This window comes from Grammomys surdaster, unplaced genomic scaffold (genome assembly GCF_004785775.1).
Source record: "Grammomys surdaster isolate TR1022 unplaced genomic scaffold, NIH_TR_1.0 67, whole genome shotgun sequence".
NCBI lineage: Eukaryota > Metazoa > Chordata > Mammalia > Rodentia > Muridae > Grammomys > Grammomys surdaster.
The window spans coordinates 12,425,669-12,443,993 of record NW_021604569.1 but is presented as its reverse complement, the minus strand read 5'-3'; the positions used below and the strand labels follow the sequence as shown (position 1 = coordinate 12,443,993).

Genomic DNA, 18,325 nt, shown 5'->3' with positions numbered 1-18,325 from the left:
CTAGCCAGCATAGGTAAGGACCTGAAGGACTACACTAACAGTGCAGACGGAGGAGGAGGAGGACGAGATGTGTATGTGTTTAGGCAGGTGAAAGGAAAGAGTACTTGTTGCAGTGTTGGAGAGGAGTGGATCCTGCTTTGGTGACTGGGTATGTGGTGTGTCTGTCTAACTCAGGCACAGGTTTGAGGAATATGATTTTCTCTGTCCTAGTTACTCTGAACTGCTTACAGATGTTCAGGGAGAGATGGAGCTTCAGATCGTATTTGGTTGGGGGTTGTTTGTGGTTTTTGTTTTGTTGGTTTTATTTATTTTTGTTTTGTTTTCTTGCAGCACAATCATTAATAAAGATTAAAAACGGGGCATGTTGACACATGCCTTTAATTACAATACTCATGAAGCAGAGGCAGGCAGATCTCTGAATTCAAGGCCAGCTTGATGTACATAGTGCTTGGCCAGAGACAGCTATGTAGAGACCTTGTCTCAAAAAGGGGGGGGAGTATAGTGAAAAATTACCCAGTACAGGGGTCCTGCTCTCATGACTTCTCACAGGCTATACTTTCAGATGTTAGCAGCATACTAATTTGCTCGTTGTTTCAACATAAGAATCTTCTCAAGGACATTTGCACCCTAACATTCTGCTCCCCTTCCCCTAGACTACCTTCTGATTCTAGAAGTCTAACTGGTTAGTATCAAAGTTCAAATCTGAATTTCATTAGAACCAAGTAGAAGTGCAATTGAGCATGTCAGTCATCCCAAGGCAGATTCTTCACATTCTGAACTTGGACATTGAGTTACTGTATTCTAAAACAGACATCCCCATTTCAAGTTTTGTGGCTTTGATATTTCTTCCAATTCCATTTCAGTTCTGTTCAAACTCCATGAAATCCTAGAACATGTGTTCTTTGCAACACGGATGGATATTTTCTCTGGTTTCTACTACCTTTTCATTTGTCTTTCAGACCTCACCAGAATGGCTTTAACTGGGTGCACTTCTTTCTTAAGGCTTAGGCCAGAAGACATCCTCAGCTCTGATGTGGTTGCTGGGAACTGAACTTGTGTCTCTCATCAAGCATGCTGAGCTATCTCTCTAGCCTAACTGCATTTTTCCACCAGCATTCTGATTAGGACCACTTAATCACTGAGAAGTGTTAGCTTTCCTTACAGCTCAGAGCCTTCACCTACAGTAATGAGGTTAATCTATTCCCGAAGGCAGGCTTCTTATCTAATGTCTTTTAAAGGTCCTTTGTAATACCACAATGACAGTTTCAGCAAGGTTAGGGAGGGAAAATCAAAGCGTTGGGTTGTGTTCTATACTGTAGAAAGTTCTCTTAGGTAGTGCTGGTCTAATGGTTATGCATCTCTGGTGGCAATACTGTAATTACTAGCATGGAGTGGGAGTTGGGAAAGATGTGAATTTGGATTCTGGCTCTGGTGTGTGTGTGTGATGAGAGATCCCGAATAAATGTCATAGGCAGGTTAGACTTTATCTAAAATAGGAAGAACTCCACTTCCATAATATATTTGGCTCTTCATTCTTTGTACTATTGAACCTTGCTGGAAGCTCTTAAGAATTCTGTCTTCCTGGCTTCTGTGACTAATTTTTCAAGCTGCTGTTCTACCACCCTGACCACCGTCAGTATTTGTTTCTAGATTTTCATCTGTCCTTTGGTCCAGAATTCTTTTTGTATCTCTTTGCCATTTTTAAATCCCATATATTATAAAGAGACAAATCTTTAACATAAAGACCCCGGTATTATTGGTGGTGGCGGTGGTGGTTGTTATTATTATTAGAGATGCTCACTCTTAATGTGAAATGATCTGGTCAAGGCTTTTTCTTCATGTCATTACTTTCTAAGCTATTAGGCAGTCATGATGTGCAGTTCATATTGTACTTATGTCTGGAACATAGATTGGCTTAATACTGTCTATAGACAAGGAAATGAATGACATTGTCAGTGTAGTAATTTTTTTCCCCACCAGTAATGGCAGCTGAATCCAGGGTACGCCAATATACCTGAAAACAGCAAACTACAAAAGAATGTGCTACCATGTCTAGTACAGAAGAACACAGTGTACTATTTGTTTAGTTTACTTTCTTCCTTGTGACTCAGCTTTTGTGTCAGAAGAATTTATGTCACAATTTTCCCTTAGACATTGCAGATCTACTCCATGTTTCCATACTTAGCTTCAGCTATCCCTTACACCCCTTCAGTTATTTATGTGTGCCTTTACAAAGCTAGGTATTGGATTTATTATCCAGTACAACTGTTAACTGTTAGGATTTGGGTTTTTATTAGTACTTTACTATAGAATGAAAGATTTTGAGTGTATACTTTACTCAAGACCAGTCCCCCTACCTCCCCAGGTGTTAGAAACTGAACAAGGTACTGCTGCTACACACGCTGAACAAGGTACTGCTGCAACACACGCTAGGCAGGGACTCTGAGCGGCATTCTCAGCTAGGCTGCACTATTTCTAATGTATAGTTTTAAGAACATGAAGGCTTTAGGGCTGTGGGGGTGGGGTGAGGAGTATATGTTATAATAACAAAACCCTATAATTTAGATCTGCTCTTAAATCTTTTATCTACCGTCTCTGTCACAGTTGGACTGTTCTGAAACCGATGCTTAGTTTCTTTCTTCACTGTTTATCATGTTGCCACGGTTGTTCTGGAAAGGAGGGCTGTTGTCTTTCTGTGTTCAATTAAACATTCCTGCTTCCCTTCCAGATCTAAACTTTAGACTCCTTTCTATTTCATATATGCTCTGATCCTTAGTTTCTTGACATTCTGATCCTTAACCAAATCAGACTGTTTCTCAAACACCTCATCCCTCTTCCCTGTTTGGTGCTTTGCTGTGCTCTGTTTTCCCTGTGTGGTTTGCCTTCCTCTTTGACAGAATCTGTGCCAGTGACACTGTATGAAAACTACTCAATTCCCCTGGATAATTAATGATCAGCTGTATGTAAGTAACTTTCTCTATAGCCTGTCATGTGTTACGGTATATCTGCCTTTCCTAAGTTCTGGGTTCTTCTAGGGCAAAGGGCATTTTTTTTTTTGAGATTTTTTTAATTGGATATTTTATTTACATTTCAGATGTTATCCCCTTACCCCATCCCCCCCCCTCCGCCCAAGAACCCCCTATCCCATTCCCCCTCCTCCTGCTTCTATGAGGATGTACCCCACCCACCTCCCCACTCCCACATTCCCACCCTCAAATTCCCCCACACTAGGCATCCAGCCTTCATGGGACCAAGGATCTCCTCTCCCACCTTTGCCCAACAAGGCCATCATCCCCTACATATACAGCTAGAGCCATGGGCCCTCCCTGTGTGCTCCTAGGCTGGTGGTTTAGACCTTGGGAGCTCTGGTTGGTTGGTATTGTTGCTCTCCTCATGGGGCCACAAACCCCTTCAGCTCCTTCAGCTTCTTCTCTAACCCCTCCATTGGGAACCCCATGATCAGTTCAGTGGTTAGCTGTGAGCATCCACCTCTGAATATGTCAGACTCTGGCAGACCTCTAAGGAGATAGCTAGATCAGGCTCCTGTCGGCATGCACTTCCTGGCATCTGCATCAGCGTCTACCTTTGGTGACTGCACATGGGATGGGTAGCAAAGGACATTTTTATAAATCTAGTCCCATGTAATATTTTCTTCTTATGTAAAGCAGAAATGCAAGGGAGCAAATTACACTGTTGTCTCTGGTTAGGCTGGCTTGTGCAGCTCCTGTGTGGAAATGCCTCTGGCCTTCAGGCTGTTTGTTTGGCACAGAGGGAAGTGCTGTTGATTCTGAAAGTTAGGGGAATGTTTTGTTTAATGATTATTATGTACTTGAATAGGGAGTTACATATAAAGTGTTATATTTATTTATAAGTAGTAAACTTTTCTCAGTTTTTAGGAATCTCAAAATATCAGTAGTGATTACTTTTCATTTAAGCTGCTTTTGCATTTTCTACATAGTCTCGGAACAACTGACAAACTAAGTATAATTCCAAATCTTTGATTTCGTTGAACAAACATGTAATATTCACTTACTACATAGACCAAGCATTGCCAAGTACAAAGATGGAAAAATAAGAGATGACAGTGCTAGAGAAGTTCACAGCACTTAGCAGTCAGAGCATACTAGAAGGAAAGTATTAATAAAGAAAAAACCACTGCTGTAGTAGATCTATCCTAAGGTAATGTCTCTGCTTACCCAGTTTGAACTTCATATGTAGCAATTTGTGTATTTTGCTCCATTGATTCTAGTCACATTACTGATGCAGTGAAAGTCAAGTAATCCTTTAAGTGCTGAAAAAACACTTGACTGTTACATAGCCTCACTCATTTCAGGTGATACTCTGTAATGTACTTATGCCTTGGGCTTGTTTTGCCTTGTTTTTCCTTCCTCTCTTTATAGCTGTAAAATAACCACTAGGTGATTTAGAGAGGGGTATGTTGGGCGGGGGTTGTGTGTATGTGTGTGTTTTGTTACCTCGTGTATTTGATAAACTGCAAAACTTTATACATTTTTCTTAAGAGAACCCAACTACTGAAAAGCAGTATGTAACACTGTTCTGTCAGGTTTAGTTTCCATAATCTGGTCTTCTGTCTGCATGCACGGGTGTGTGCGTCTGTTTGTCTCCCTCCCTCCCTTCCCCTCCTCTTTACATTTTTATGTTAACATCTACATGTATCTTAATTACTTTTCCTGTTCTGATAAAATTCCTCAACAAAAGCATCATAAGAGAGACTGGGTTATTTTTGGCTCACAAGTAGAGTTCATCTTTCTAGAAGTCAAGGCACAGGAGTCTGCTCAGGAGAGTGTGATGGTGCTTGAGCACAACCAGCTTTTCCTTTTATCCAGCCTGGCACCTAAGCCTAGGAAGTGATGGCCCATACCTTTAAGTCATCTTCCTTACTCATTCAATCAGTGGGTTGTCAGCATTAGCATTTCACAGTGTGTGTGGCGGGGCAGCAGAAGTCTGGGTATATGTGCACTTGTGGAGGCCAGAGGTTGACTTTGAGTCTTTGCCTGGATTGCTCTGTACCTTAGCTGTTGGGGCTTGGTGTCTCTCCATTGAACATAGAGCCTCCCTACTGGGCTACTCTAGCTAGCCAGCTTAATCCAGGGATCCCCTGTCTCTGCCTTAAAAGCACTGGGATTGCATGCTCGATGTTCTGCTCACCAGGTACGTGGGTATTAAGGATCTGAACTTCAGTCCTCATTCTGGAGCAGCAAGAGCCTTTTAACCTACAGAGGCATCTCCTCAGCCTACATAATCTGATGATCTCAATGGAGCTCACTGATTACTGCTGAGCTTACAGTGAAAACTGCATCTGCCTTTAGTTGTCTTAGTGTTTTATCCTCCTCTGGCATAGTGCTGTCCATCCCCTATGGTCACCCTCATTATTAAAATGCTGGATCAGTAAGACCAGCATAACAAGCATATGAAAAATTTGGTGAAGTGTAAATGTTGTAATTGTTATGGAAACAGCTCATCAGTTGCTAAACATACAATCACTATGTGGTCTATGAATTGCAGTTTATATATATTATTCTTTTGTTCCTCTGCAGCTGGCTTTAACAGAGTATTATGGTGTATTGTGTTAAATGAACCAAAATGATATCTGGACATGGCTGTAATAATATAAGCATTTCAGAGGCTGGACAGGTTTGTGAATTTGAGGCCAGCTTGGTTAAGATTGTCTTAGAAAACCAAAAAAGAATCAGTATTTTTTTTTTTAAATTGTTGAACAGTCTTTTTGTTGGATATGCCACTTTATTTATTCATTGGTCAGGGCTTCCCTCCTCCTTTCTCTAAGAGTAGTAAAGAAGAAAATTTGTTCATGAATGTTCATAATAACATTATTCAGTGTAGGCAGGAAATGGAAACAGTTCAGATGTCTATTTTGATAGACAAGTGTATAAATACAATGCGATATAGCCATATAGTGAAATATTAATAAGTGTTTTACTGTTCTGAACAGACACCATGACCAAGGCAACTCTTCTAAGGGCAACATTTAATTGGGACCGGCTTACAGGTTCAGAGGTTCAGTTCATTATCATCAAGGCAGGAGCGTGGCAGTGTTCAGGCAGGCATGGTGCTGGAGGAGCTGAGAGTTCTACATCTTCATCTGAAGGCAGCTAGGATGAGGGTCTTAAAGCCATATTTTCTCCAACAAGGCCACACCTACCCCAATGCCATATCTCCTAATAGTGCCACTCCCTGGGCCAAGCATATTCAAACCACCACACATGCTGATTTTTTTACTGTATAGCTGAGGCTGGCCTCATACTGGCAATCCTCCTGACTCAGCTCCCAAATTCTGGGATTACAAGGGTGAGCCACCATGCTTGGATATTGTATTGGTTTCATGTAGCCATTTTGAACTAATCTTGGACATACTATGCTGAGTGAAAGCTAGTTACTTACTGTGTTTTTATTTATATGTCATAGTCAGTATGTGTCTAGAGCCAGGAGGTAAATCAGTGTTTCCCAAGGGTGGCATGAATGGCGTTTGGAGGACTACTAGTGGATAAACACTTTTCTGATAATTTCATTTTCCTGAAAGTTTCATGAGTTCTTAATATATTAAATATAAATATACACATGTATATCACATTCTTTTTATCCGTTTATCTGTTTGGATACTTTTAGCCTGGCCCCATTTCCTTGCTATTAAGAATATAGCACCAAGGAGCATGAATTTACAAGCATATCTGTGATAGTTTAGGAAAACCAGGAGTGGTTTTCTGGGTTATATGATAGTTTTTGAGATGCCTGGTTTGCACCCTATCAGCAGTAGGTGCCTACACTTATTGTTAGAATTCTTGGTGCTAGCCATTCTTAGCAAAGTGAGGTAATACTCTCTTCTTGGCATTGTTTTGGCTACTCACAGTTCTGTATGAGTTCTCGAATTTTATTCCCCTAGTTTTTTGAAGAATGACATTGGCATTTTGATAGGCATTGCTTTGCTATTGGATTACTGTTGTTCCTATGGCCATTTACAATATCGATTCTATCAGTCCAGGAACAAACTAGTGCATTCTGCTGTCTAGTGTCTTGGTTTCTGTTTTTCAGTGTTTTGAAGTTTTCACCGTAGCTGTCTTTCACTTCCTTGGTTATGTTTATTTTATGTACTTTATTTTTTGGGAGGAACTATTATGAAATACATCTGTTTTCTAACTTCTTTCCTGGTGAGTTCATTGTATATTTGAAGGCCACTTGCTGATTTTGCATTCTGCAGCTTTACTAAAAAGTGTTTATTCAGAGCTTTTTGTTTGCTCTGTATGGTCTGTTAAACAGAATCACTTTGTCCACAAACAACTAGGGCCGTTTTGATTTCTTCTGTTATTTTCCCTTTTCTGTCTTTCTCCTTCATGTTGTTATAGTTAAGAATTTGGATACATTATTGAGTAAGAGAGGAGAGGGAACATCTCTGTTCCTGATTTTGGAGGAAATGCTGTTAATTCTTCTCCATTTAATATGGTATTGGTTACTGGCTTGTTCTATAGGTCTTTTATTATTTTGAGGTATGTTCCTTCTACTCTTAATGTCTCTAGGATTTTTATCATGAGTTTGTTGAACTCTGTCAAGTGACCTTTTCTACATCCATTGTGATGATTTCATGATATCTGTTCTAACTTTATTTGTATAATATATTATATATCAATTTGCATGTGTTGAACCAACCTTGCATTTCAGGGATGAAGTCCACTTGATCATGATATGTGATCATCTTAATGTGTTCCTGAATTCAGTTTGCAAATACCTTGTTGAGGATATTTGCATCTCTGTTCTTCCGGCAAATGGATCTGTGGTTTTCTGGTTTTGTTCTATTTCAGTGGTTCTCGACCTTCCTTGTGACGACTGCCTGTTCTGCCCCACGTTCGGAGGCCACTTTGTAATGGCCCGTTCTGCTGCTCTGGTCTGCGGGTCAGGGTCTAGCAAAAGAGAGAGTGAGGATGGAGGGGCAAGAGATGCGAAGAGTGGAGACAAAACAGAGTCTGATCAAGTCTCTCTTTTATTGAAAGGAAATCCTGAGTATTTATACCCTTTACCACGCGCCTTGCCCTTGTGGACAAGTGCAGCTGAAGGCACTACGTCATGTGCCTTGCAGCGTGGATATCATGTGCGCCTAGCTAGCAGTGTGGAGACCACGTGCGCCTTGCAGCTGGCGGAAAAACAAGATGTTTTTTAGAGTGTGCTCAACTGTTGTGGGCTGTAGAAAACAAGTCTCTTGTCAGGGTATATGGCTCGAGATGGCTGCAAAGATGATAGTTGCTTTTGGCTAGGAGTCGGCTCCCAACACTTCCTAGTATGTTGCAACCTTCTAATACACATTTCATGTTGTGGTGATCCTGCCAACCATAAAATTATTACTGTTTCTACTTCATAACTGTAATTTTGCTACAATTATGAATTGTAGTATAAATATCAGTGTTTTCTAATGATCTTAGGCACCCTCTATGAAAGGGTTGTTTGACACCCCAAAGGAGTTGGCAACCCACAGGTTGAGAACAACTAATTTATTTGGTTTTGGTGTTATAGTGATACTGGTTTTGTGAAATTAATTTGAAAGTGTTCCTTCCTTTTATATTACTTACAAGTATTGGTATTATGGTTTTATTAGCTTCACAATTAGAACACATTTTGTCTCTGTCATTGGATACTTGGCTACTTACCCTTGTTACCCCTGCCTCTCTGAAGGATAGCTTGAAGAGTAAGTGAAAATATGAGTGTGAGATCCAGCAGCATAAACGACATTTCACTTTCTTTCATCTAGTAAAATGTTAGTGTTCCCCTTTTCCAGCCATAATTTTCTTCAAAGAGTGTTTTCTACATCTATTAGCTCATTATTTTACTTTTAAAATGTCTTCATTTAGTTTTAACTTAAAAGTAATTGAATTAACACATCTGGGCCATCTGAAGGATTTTAGGACTTCCTAAGGTTTTCTTTGAAGAACATTATCATCGTTGTTAGGGCCAGCAGGTTGTGTCTCTGTGGACTTTCTTACGTAGAAGCTTTGCTGCATCATACAAAGTCAACGTGTAGCTTATATATTTGGATCCTGTTCTTAAATTCTGACACTTGAAGTCTCGTGTCACAATTACCTGTAGCATACCAGTTGCTTTGTAAAATACCATTTTGGATATAGTACCCTTCCCCTTTAATTTTTATTTATGGTTTTTCTGAGTTTATTTAGTGTTGAGGCTGTGTTCCTGGACAGATTGATGGTTGCCATGTAGAGGAAAGACTGTTTGTGAATAAGCTGTTGGAAGTTCATCCATGGTGGTTTGGTAGTCAACATTTTTCATCAGAATAAAGTTTGACCTCATATGTGAAACCATGCTTCACTGATAAGAATATTCAAATGTTTGCTACTCAGGAGCTTGAAGTGTACTAATATAAAATATTCTCTAAGTGGAGGAACCTAGAGTGATGCCATCTTATTTTGTATGGCTGATAAATAAGGAAGTATGTGAGGGCTGGAAGAGAGGCTTAGTGGTTAGGGCTCCTACTGCTTTTCCAGAGGACCTAGATGTGATTCTTAGCACCCACATGGCAGCACTTGGGAGACAGAGGCAGCTTCATCTCCGAGATCAAGAAGAGCCAGGGCTACACATGGAGAGAAACTGTCTCAACCAAACCAAAGGCAACCAAATCTGACCAACCAACCAACCAAAGACAGTTGACAGGGTAGTGGGGAATGTGAGTCATTTCTTGTTGTCTGGCAAGTGGTGTAGTTTACAGTTACTGATCAGAATCAGTTTGTGCTGGTCTTGTAGTATATGTATGAGTCATAGAACATCCACAATGAAAACAAATTGGGATTTATCCGTATTTTTACTTTTAACCTCTTCCTACTTAAACTTTTCCTTTAATTTGTTGTAATCCTATTATATGAATCCTAGTAATAGATGATATATTAATAGACTATATATACTTATTCTAAGGAAATATAGAATAAGGCAGATTTGATACACTATTCAACACTACCATTGGATCATGTTTAGTTGGATTAGGATTTTTTTGTTGTTGTTGTTGTTTTGAAATAATCTGATATAAGTAAGGCTGACCTCGATCTCCTGTTCTTCTGGTTTGGCCTCCCAATTGGGAGTATGCTGGGATTATAGACCTAACTCACAGCCCCTGTCTCCCCCCCCCCCCACCCCCCTTCTTCTTTCTCCCATTTAGTTGATTTGCAGTTGACAAATTTCTCTTTTTTAAAACTTTATATTTTATATGTTATTCTTTTTGATTGATGTTTTAATTTTAATTTAACTTTACTGTAACTGTTTTGAGACGGTCCCGCTGTGTAGCCCTGGCTGTCCTGACCCTTGGTATGTAGACCAGGCTGGACATAGACTCACAGAGATACACTGCTTTTGCCTCCTGGTTGTTGGCATTAAAAGGGTGTGCCACTGTGCTGACTCCTTTTTAGTTTTGAAAAACTGTCTCAGCCGTGCTTCGTAGGTCAGGTTAAACAACAGGCTCAAGTGATTCTCTTTCCTCAGCCTCTGGAGCACTAAACTACAGGCAGGTTCCCTGCCCACTGAGCCTGGGTTCATGGTGTTGTTTGTTTGTTTTAATGAACTCTCCTTTAGGTGGGATATGTTACTCTGTAAATGTTAATAATTTCAATTATCAACGTTGTATCTTTACTTAAAGTCCGTCATCTGCCCCCCCCCCCGGGTTTTGTAAGTTCTTGACAGAAAGACAAAAAAAAAAAAAAAAAGGCTATCCATAGCCGTGTTGGAAACATCCATGTTGGAACTAGCCTTCCAAGGAGCTAGTTCCTTGGAGTAAATCATTGATTCCTGGCCCTAGGATAGGAAAATGTAATGTGGTCAACATGTTCTGAATGATGTGTACATATTGGAAGGAAAAGGGAGGGACCAACCCAACAAGTAGGAACAAATGTTGCCCAGATTTGAAGTGGTTCAAGCATCAGATTAGATGATATTGCTGAGTGATTATAGCTCAGTGTCCTAAAATCCCTGAGTGTGTGCCAAGCATGGTTTTGCACATCTTGAATCCCAGCACTTGGCAGCAGAGGCAGGAGGATACTTGAGTTCAAAGCTAACCTGAACTACTGTATGAGTTCCAGACCAGCTACGATCCTGTCTCAAGAAAGGAAAAGAAAGGAAAACCCTTAATACCAAACAAGTAACATTGGAATAATCATAAACTTAGAAAATTGAACATTTTTTTAAGTGCTTCTCAGCCGTTGATATTTCTCTGGTTAGCTCTGTACCTCATTTTTAAAATTGGTCTATTTGGGTTGTTGATGTCTAACTTCTTGAGTTCTTTTAAAACTTTTGATGTTAGCCCTCTGTTAGATGTAGGGCTAATGAAGATCCTTTCTCAATCTGTAGGGTGTTGTTTTGTCCTATTGACAGTGTCCTTTGCCTTACAGAAGCTTTGCTGTTTCATGAGGTCCTATTTATCAATTGTTGATCTTAGAGCCTGAGCCGTTGATACTCTGTTCAAGAAGTTTTCTCCTGGACCAGTTTGTTCAAGGGTATTTCCCATTTTCTCCTCTGTGAGATTTAGTGTATTTGATTTTTCTTATGTTGAGGCCCTTGATCCACTTGGACTTGAGTTTTGTGCAGGGTGATAAATACGGATTTATTTTCATTCTTCTACATTTAGACCATCACCATTTATTGAAGATGCGTTCGTTTTTCATTGTTTGATTTTGGCTTCTTTATCAAAAATCAAGTGTCCATAGGTGTGTGGGCTTATTTCTGGGTCTTTGATTAGGTTCCATTGATTTGTTTCCATACCAATACTATGAAGTTGTTTTTTTTTTTTTTTTAATCAATATTGCTCTGTAGTACAGCTTGAGGTCAGGATGGTGATTCTCCCAGAGTTCTTTATTGTTCAGGATTGTTTTGGCTATCCTGGATTTTTTTAGTTTTCCATATGTAGTTGAAATTTGCTCTTTCAAGGTCTATAAAAATTGTATTGGAATTTTGATGGGGTTTACATTGAATCTGTAGATTGCTTTTGGTAAAATGGCTATTCTTACTATGTTAATCCTACCTGTCCATGAACATGGGGGATCTTTCCAGCTTTGATCTTTGACTTGCTTGGTTAAAATTACACCAAGATATTTTATATTATTTGTAGCTATTGTGAAAGGTGTGGTTTCCCTAATTCTTTATGGGCCGGTTTAATCATTTGTATAAAGGAGGGCTACTGATTTCTTGAAATTAATTTTGTATCCTGACACTTTGAAGTTTGAGCTACCTTGTCTACCCTCAGTGGGAGAGGATGTGCATAGCCTCCCAGAGACTTGATGTGCCAGGGTGGGTGGATACCCAGGTGGGCCCCCAGGTTGACAAAACCACCAACAACGATAAAACAGGACAAATCCTATTGGGACACCCCTTCCTCCCAATAAAAGAGTCTAATCCAGGCTAGCCTTGACCTCACAAAGACAATGAAGATTACTCGTTCCTTCCTTTATCACCTGACTCCTGGGTCACAGATAATGCACCACTGTGCCTGATGTATTCTTGTTGAGACGTATTTATGATATGTATTATAGGAGAATAGAATGTATTATATTAATAGAGAATAGGAGAATAGAGAATATTATAGGAGAATAGAATACAGATTTATTTTATGAATTGTATTTTTATAAAGTAGGTGGTAGGATATAACTATGGTCTTTCCTGCGTGGCTTTTTTTTTTGAAAACTTTTTTTTTTTTTTTGGTTTTTCAAGACAGGGCTTCTCTGTATAGCCCTGGCTGTCCTGGAACTCACTCTGTAGACCAGGCTAGCCTCGAACTCTCGAACTCAGAAATCCGCCTGCCTCTGCCTCCCAAGTGCTGGGATTAAAGGCGTGCGCCACCACCACCCGGCACTTGAAAACTGTTTTACTCAAATTATAATACTCTTTTTTTTTCATTGTTAGACATTGAATTTTGTGCTGTTTTGCTGGATTTTGTTTTCTTCCTTTAGAGTGCTTGCTTGTTTTGCCCTCCCCTCAAATCACTTGGACTTAGCTTACTGAGTTTAGGGTTGATTTTTTTTTTTTTTAATTTTTTCCAGGGTAAGCACAGAACAGCCTTTTAATTCATGGCTGATGCAGACCTTCTGAGGACTGTACCCCAGTGCCTTGTGTATTGAGGTCTACACACAAATTTCCCAGTTCTGTAAGCATCAGAGATAGTTTTAGTCCACTTATTAGTTCTACCTTGTCTTTGGGGATGTCCTAATGCTACTGAAGACAGAAGGAGCTCTCTATAGATGCCAGGTTGCTACAGATTTTAGGTCTCTGTATCTTCCTTCTCTAAGGTGCTGTTCTCCACAAATACAACCTTCTCGTACTTCTTAGTTCTCCAGGGACAGATCCTGGGCTCCTTTTTATATCAGCGATTGCAAGTCATTTCTGAAAAGTGCTGCTTCATGCAACTTCCTGATTTATTGTTCTATACTAGTCACACAGTTTATGTAGCATTACTCCTAATTGGCAGATACTGTTTTTTTGTTGTTGTCGTTGGTGGTAGTGGTGGTTGCTGGTGGGTTTTGTTTGTTTGTTTGTGTTTTGATCAGTTAATGATAGTTCTTTGCTGGGCTTGGTGTTGCATGTTAGGCAGAGGCAGGCAGAGTTTTATGAGTTCAGTGCTTGCCTGCTGTACACAGTAAGTTCTGTGCCATACAGTTGCATAATAAGACTGTCCAACATGCTAAATACATAGTTTATCTTGAATACCAAGCAAATGGGTTTATGTGAGGATTTCATCATCAAATGATCTTGTGAATTACTTGGTCATATTGTACAATGCTTGAATTCTGCAGGCTTTCTAATGTTTAAAACCTGTTAGCTTTCAGAAACCTAGGCCTGTATTTTTTGTAAACTACCCTTTCCCTCTAGTGGAGAAAATATATGGCAACAAGATGACTTCTTATGTAAAGAAATATTAAAAGCAAGTTTTAAATGGTTGTTTTATATTGGCCTTATTAATGTTCTGTTAACATCTTACGGGATTTTGAAAGTTCTGTTTTAGTGAATGAGTATAATTAGTAACAAGAATTTTCTTCTTAGCAGTTCATATTGCAGTCTCATTAAACTTTAAGCAGAAATGATCAGAATGTTCTCACTCTGAGCTTTTTACCAAAATAAGTTCTTTAGCCTGATGTGTTGGCACAAGCCTATAACCAGGGCAGGAGATTCAGAAGTTCAAAGTTAACCTTACCTACACTGGGCATTTAAGCCAGCCTGGGCTTTGAAACAGTGTCTCAAAGAAATAAAGAAAGCAAACAGCTTATCCAGCAAGACAGTCGAGTGCACTGCCAGTCTCTAATATGTGGGGTTTTGTGTTAGCCTGTTTATGGAGTTACAAATACTTGGTATGTTTGCTGACTAATTAAAAAGTAAGTATAGTTTATAATTCTGAACATGAATTGAGGTTTGGAATTTATGGCTCATTTGCCTGTTTTGTCCTATAAAATAGTTGCTGTTATCCTAAAGATATTTAGGTGTATCTTGTAACTAATTGATTCTTTCTTCCTTCCCCAGGGAAATGAGGCGAGTTACCCTTTGGAAATGTGCTCACACTGTAAGTTGAATGTAATGGCAACAAGCATTTGTTTTACTTATTTATCTGTGGGGCGCAGGCATACATCTCTGTGATGCGTACTTGTTTTTGTATCAGATGTGGCCTACATTTGAAATGGAGAAGGCATGGAACACACACTCTTGAAGTTACTGAAGTAGGGAATGTTTCAAAAATAGATTTTATTATTAATATATACACAATGTTGTAGTTTCAGAGTAAACCCCCAAATCTCTGAATTAAGAAGGTTCTTTTCAAAGCAAATGTGTGATTACACACATGTGTGTTTTTTGTTTGATCTGTTTTTTCTATTTGTTGATCCATGGATCTGGACTTCGTGTCTTTGTATTAATAGCTGTACCCAGAATTTCCCAAATCACTGGGGAGATGGAATTGCAAGACCATGAAAAGCTGTGTTTTGTGGACTATAACTTGTCACATAACCAGCTGCCACCTGGACTAGTGGGAGGAGAACCAGATGTGTGAAATTTGTATTTTGCCATTTGAAAGTTGAGATTTTTGGATCTTGATGCAATGGGGCAGAGTAACTATCTGAAGACCAGCAAATTTCTAGAGTGAAAGTCAGTTGCTAAAGACTTCTTCAGCTACTGAAAATGTTTTTTTATAACCTTGGAGATGACTTTTTTAAATTGCATTTTACTTGTCTGTACGTGTGTGTGTGTGGGGGGGAGTTACATTGTAAGTGTAGAGATCAGCAGACAATTTGTAGGGATTGGTTTTTTTTTTATTTGCACCATACAGGTCCGTAGAATCCAGTTGAGGTAGCTTATTAGGTATGGCAGCAAACCTTTACTGCTGCTGGTGGTGGTGGTGGTGGTGGTGGTGGTGGTGGTGGTGGTGGTGGTGGTGGTGGTGGTGTGTGTTTGCCAGCCTCTTACTTGTTTGTTGTTTATGAGACCTGATCTTAGAGTGTAGCCCTGGCTAGCCTGGAACATTTAATGTAGATCAGGCTGGTCTTGAATTCACAGAGATCTGCTTTCTTTTGTCCCTAAAGTGCTGGGATTAAAAGCATCTGTTAGTCAGTGTCCTGTTGCTGTGAAGAGACACCATGACCACAGCAACTCTTAGCTCATTTAATTGGGGCTTACAGTTTTAGAGATTTAGTCCATTGTGCTGGCAGGAGCATGGAGGCATGCAAGTAGACATGACACGTTGCTGCATGTACAGTTGAGTGTTCTACATCCAGATCCCCAGGCAGCAGAAATAGAGAGCCTCTGGACCTGGCTTGGGTTTCACCCCCAGTAAGACACTTCCCCTAACAAAGCCATGCCTACTAATCCTTTCAAAAGTGCCACTCCCTGGTGGCCAACCATTCACATCTATGTGACTATGGGGGCCATTCTTATTTGTACCACCGCATCACGACTGGCTCTTTTAGTCTTACTGTTGTGTGTGTGCCTATGTGGACACGTGTGCCGTGGCATGCATGGAAGTTAGAAGACAACAGTGGAGTCTGTTCCCCCTTATCTCTATGTGAGGTCCAGGGATTTAATTCAGGTTACCTCAAGCCCCTTTACCCTCTGAGTCATTTTTGCCAGTCCAAGTCTTAACTTTATATGTACATTAGGTGGATGCTTAATATTTGAAAGGCTGGATGTTAATTTAGAATTAGAGTTGTTTGTGCAATTGCAAAGTTATAGAGCCAGAAGCTTAACATTCACTTTGTAGCTTTCTAATTTTAGGATAGGCAGTTTCAGAGTGTGGTTTATAAATGTTCTTACAAGTTTAATGCAGGACTGGAGAGATGGCTCAGTGGTTAAGAGCACTGATTGCTCTTCCAGAGGTCCTGCATTCAGTTCCCAGCAACCACATGCTCACAACCATCTGTAATGGGATCTGATGCCTTCTTCTGGTGTGTCTGAAGACAGCTACAGTGTACTCACATACATAAAATAAATAAATTTTAAAAAAATTTAATGCAGTCTGCCTTCCCTCCCACTATTCTTCTCTCTTTCTCTCCCACCCTCTCCCTCTCCTTCCTTTTTGTCTTGTTAAAAATCAATGCCTACACCCAGGTATGGTAGCATACATCTGTCATTTCAGCCTTTGGACACTGTGAAGGAAGATTGTCAGAGTTGGAGGTCATACGAAAATATGTAATAAAACTGTCTTAAAAGACTGTGGTTTGTCAGCTAACACTTTTGATTTAGTTGTCTGTAATAGATCATTAAGATAGCACAGTAGTTTTAGGGAACTTGTGTGTTCACTGTCTGATCTGGTCTAGATGGGAGTAAGGAAGGACCCAGTATAGAGCAGTCACTGCGTAATATGTTTCTCTTGGCACATAAAGAAAGTGGCTTTTAAGAGAAAACCTTAATAATACCAAGTAGCTATTTCAGAACACTTGAGCATCAGAAATGAAGAACATGATTGTGGATAGTCAAAGGACTTGATAATCAGGGAACCAAAAGAAAGAAATGAAGTCTTAGTCAATTTTCTTTTAAGGACCGGTGGTGACCAGGTGGCTGATATCTTCTTAGAAATAAGTCAGGTTTCGTGTGAAAGGGCCTTTATCAGGAAAGGGTAGGATCTTTGGAATTGGAGTGGAGACTGTGGTAGGTTAAGACAGTTTGAAGCTTCCAAGGTTCCAGGTCATGCTGTTCTCAGGAACAGCCCCATTGGCCCATTTACTGTGGCTGGTTCTGAATCCTCTTACCTTGCAGTGAGTTGTTGCTTGGGTTTTGTAGTGTTAAAACAACTCTTCTCCATTTGAATTCATTTGTACTGCAGTGCTTTTGCAATGTTGTGGAGCCAGTTTGTGCTTTTGCTTTGCTATTAGCCCAGATTGACCTGTGGCTTTGTAGATTGGTTCAGCCTCCCATTGGCTCATAGACATGTGCCACCACATCTAGTTCAGTAATTCTTGGCTTTTTTGAGACAGGATCCTGTGTGTATTAGGAGGGCCTTGAACTTTCTCTGTAAACAGAGTTAATCATCAGCTTCTGATCTTCCTGCCTTGACATTCCAAGTACTGGAATCACAGGCATCTGCCAGTATCCAGTTCCTGAGATGCTGGTGATGTCTGGCTTTTATCCATTTGACTGTTACTTGATAATTTTATCTTAAGAATTTAAAGTATGGAAGAATTTTAATCTAGAAATAATGAAAGCTCACGTGACTTCTTGCTTTTTAAATTTATGACACATATCTAAAATCTGGCCATTTTATTTTTGTTTTTAATTCCGTTTATGCCTAGGTCTCTGTGTACAAGTGTTTGGGAGGTCAGAAGAGGCTGGTCCCCTGATCCTGGAGTTCAAAGCAGTTGTTAGCTACCTGGGTGTGGGTACTGGAATCTAGCCAGGTACTCTGCATGAGCAAGGAGTGTGCTGAGCCATCTCTCAGGCCCTAAAGAGTCTTATAACTACCAAGGTTTCATGTTAAAGAAAATAAACAGCTGAAGTGTCAGTGACTATCCATATTATAATAATATACCAATTTAATCTTTCACATATTGGTAGTAACTTTCTTTTCTTCTGTACATTTGATAGTTGATCTGTTTTGTGCAGAGTATTAAACTGCTGGTCTGTAAGGAATTTGTTTGTTCTTATTGCTGTATGTACACTCACTGTGTTTAGACAGTGACAGGTTGCAGACATCCATTTCATTCCCGTGTATGATGTGCTTTAGTCTTATCCCCCTGTTACTTTCTCTTCTCCCTCAGTCTATCTTGCTTCTACTTCCCTATCACACATAAATCCAAAACTGAGAGGAAACATGCTGCTTTTCTCTGCGTTTCAGTTATTT

General features: G+C 39.8%; 1 protein-coding gene across 1 annotated transcript in view; it reads left to right on the top strand.

Moving 5' to 3' along the window:
• Positions 1–18,325, top strand: part of Ppp3r1 (protein phosphatase 3 regulatory subunit B, alpha) — a 40,914-nt gene that overhangs the window by 6,948 nt on the left and 15,641 nt on the right. Inside the window, exon 2 of the mRNA XM_028778171.1 lies at positions 14,524–14,563. Within this exon, the coding sequence (XP_028634004.1) occupies positions 14,524–14,563 (40 nt within the window). The remainder of the gene's footprint in view (positions 1–14,523; positions 14,564–18,325) is intronic.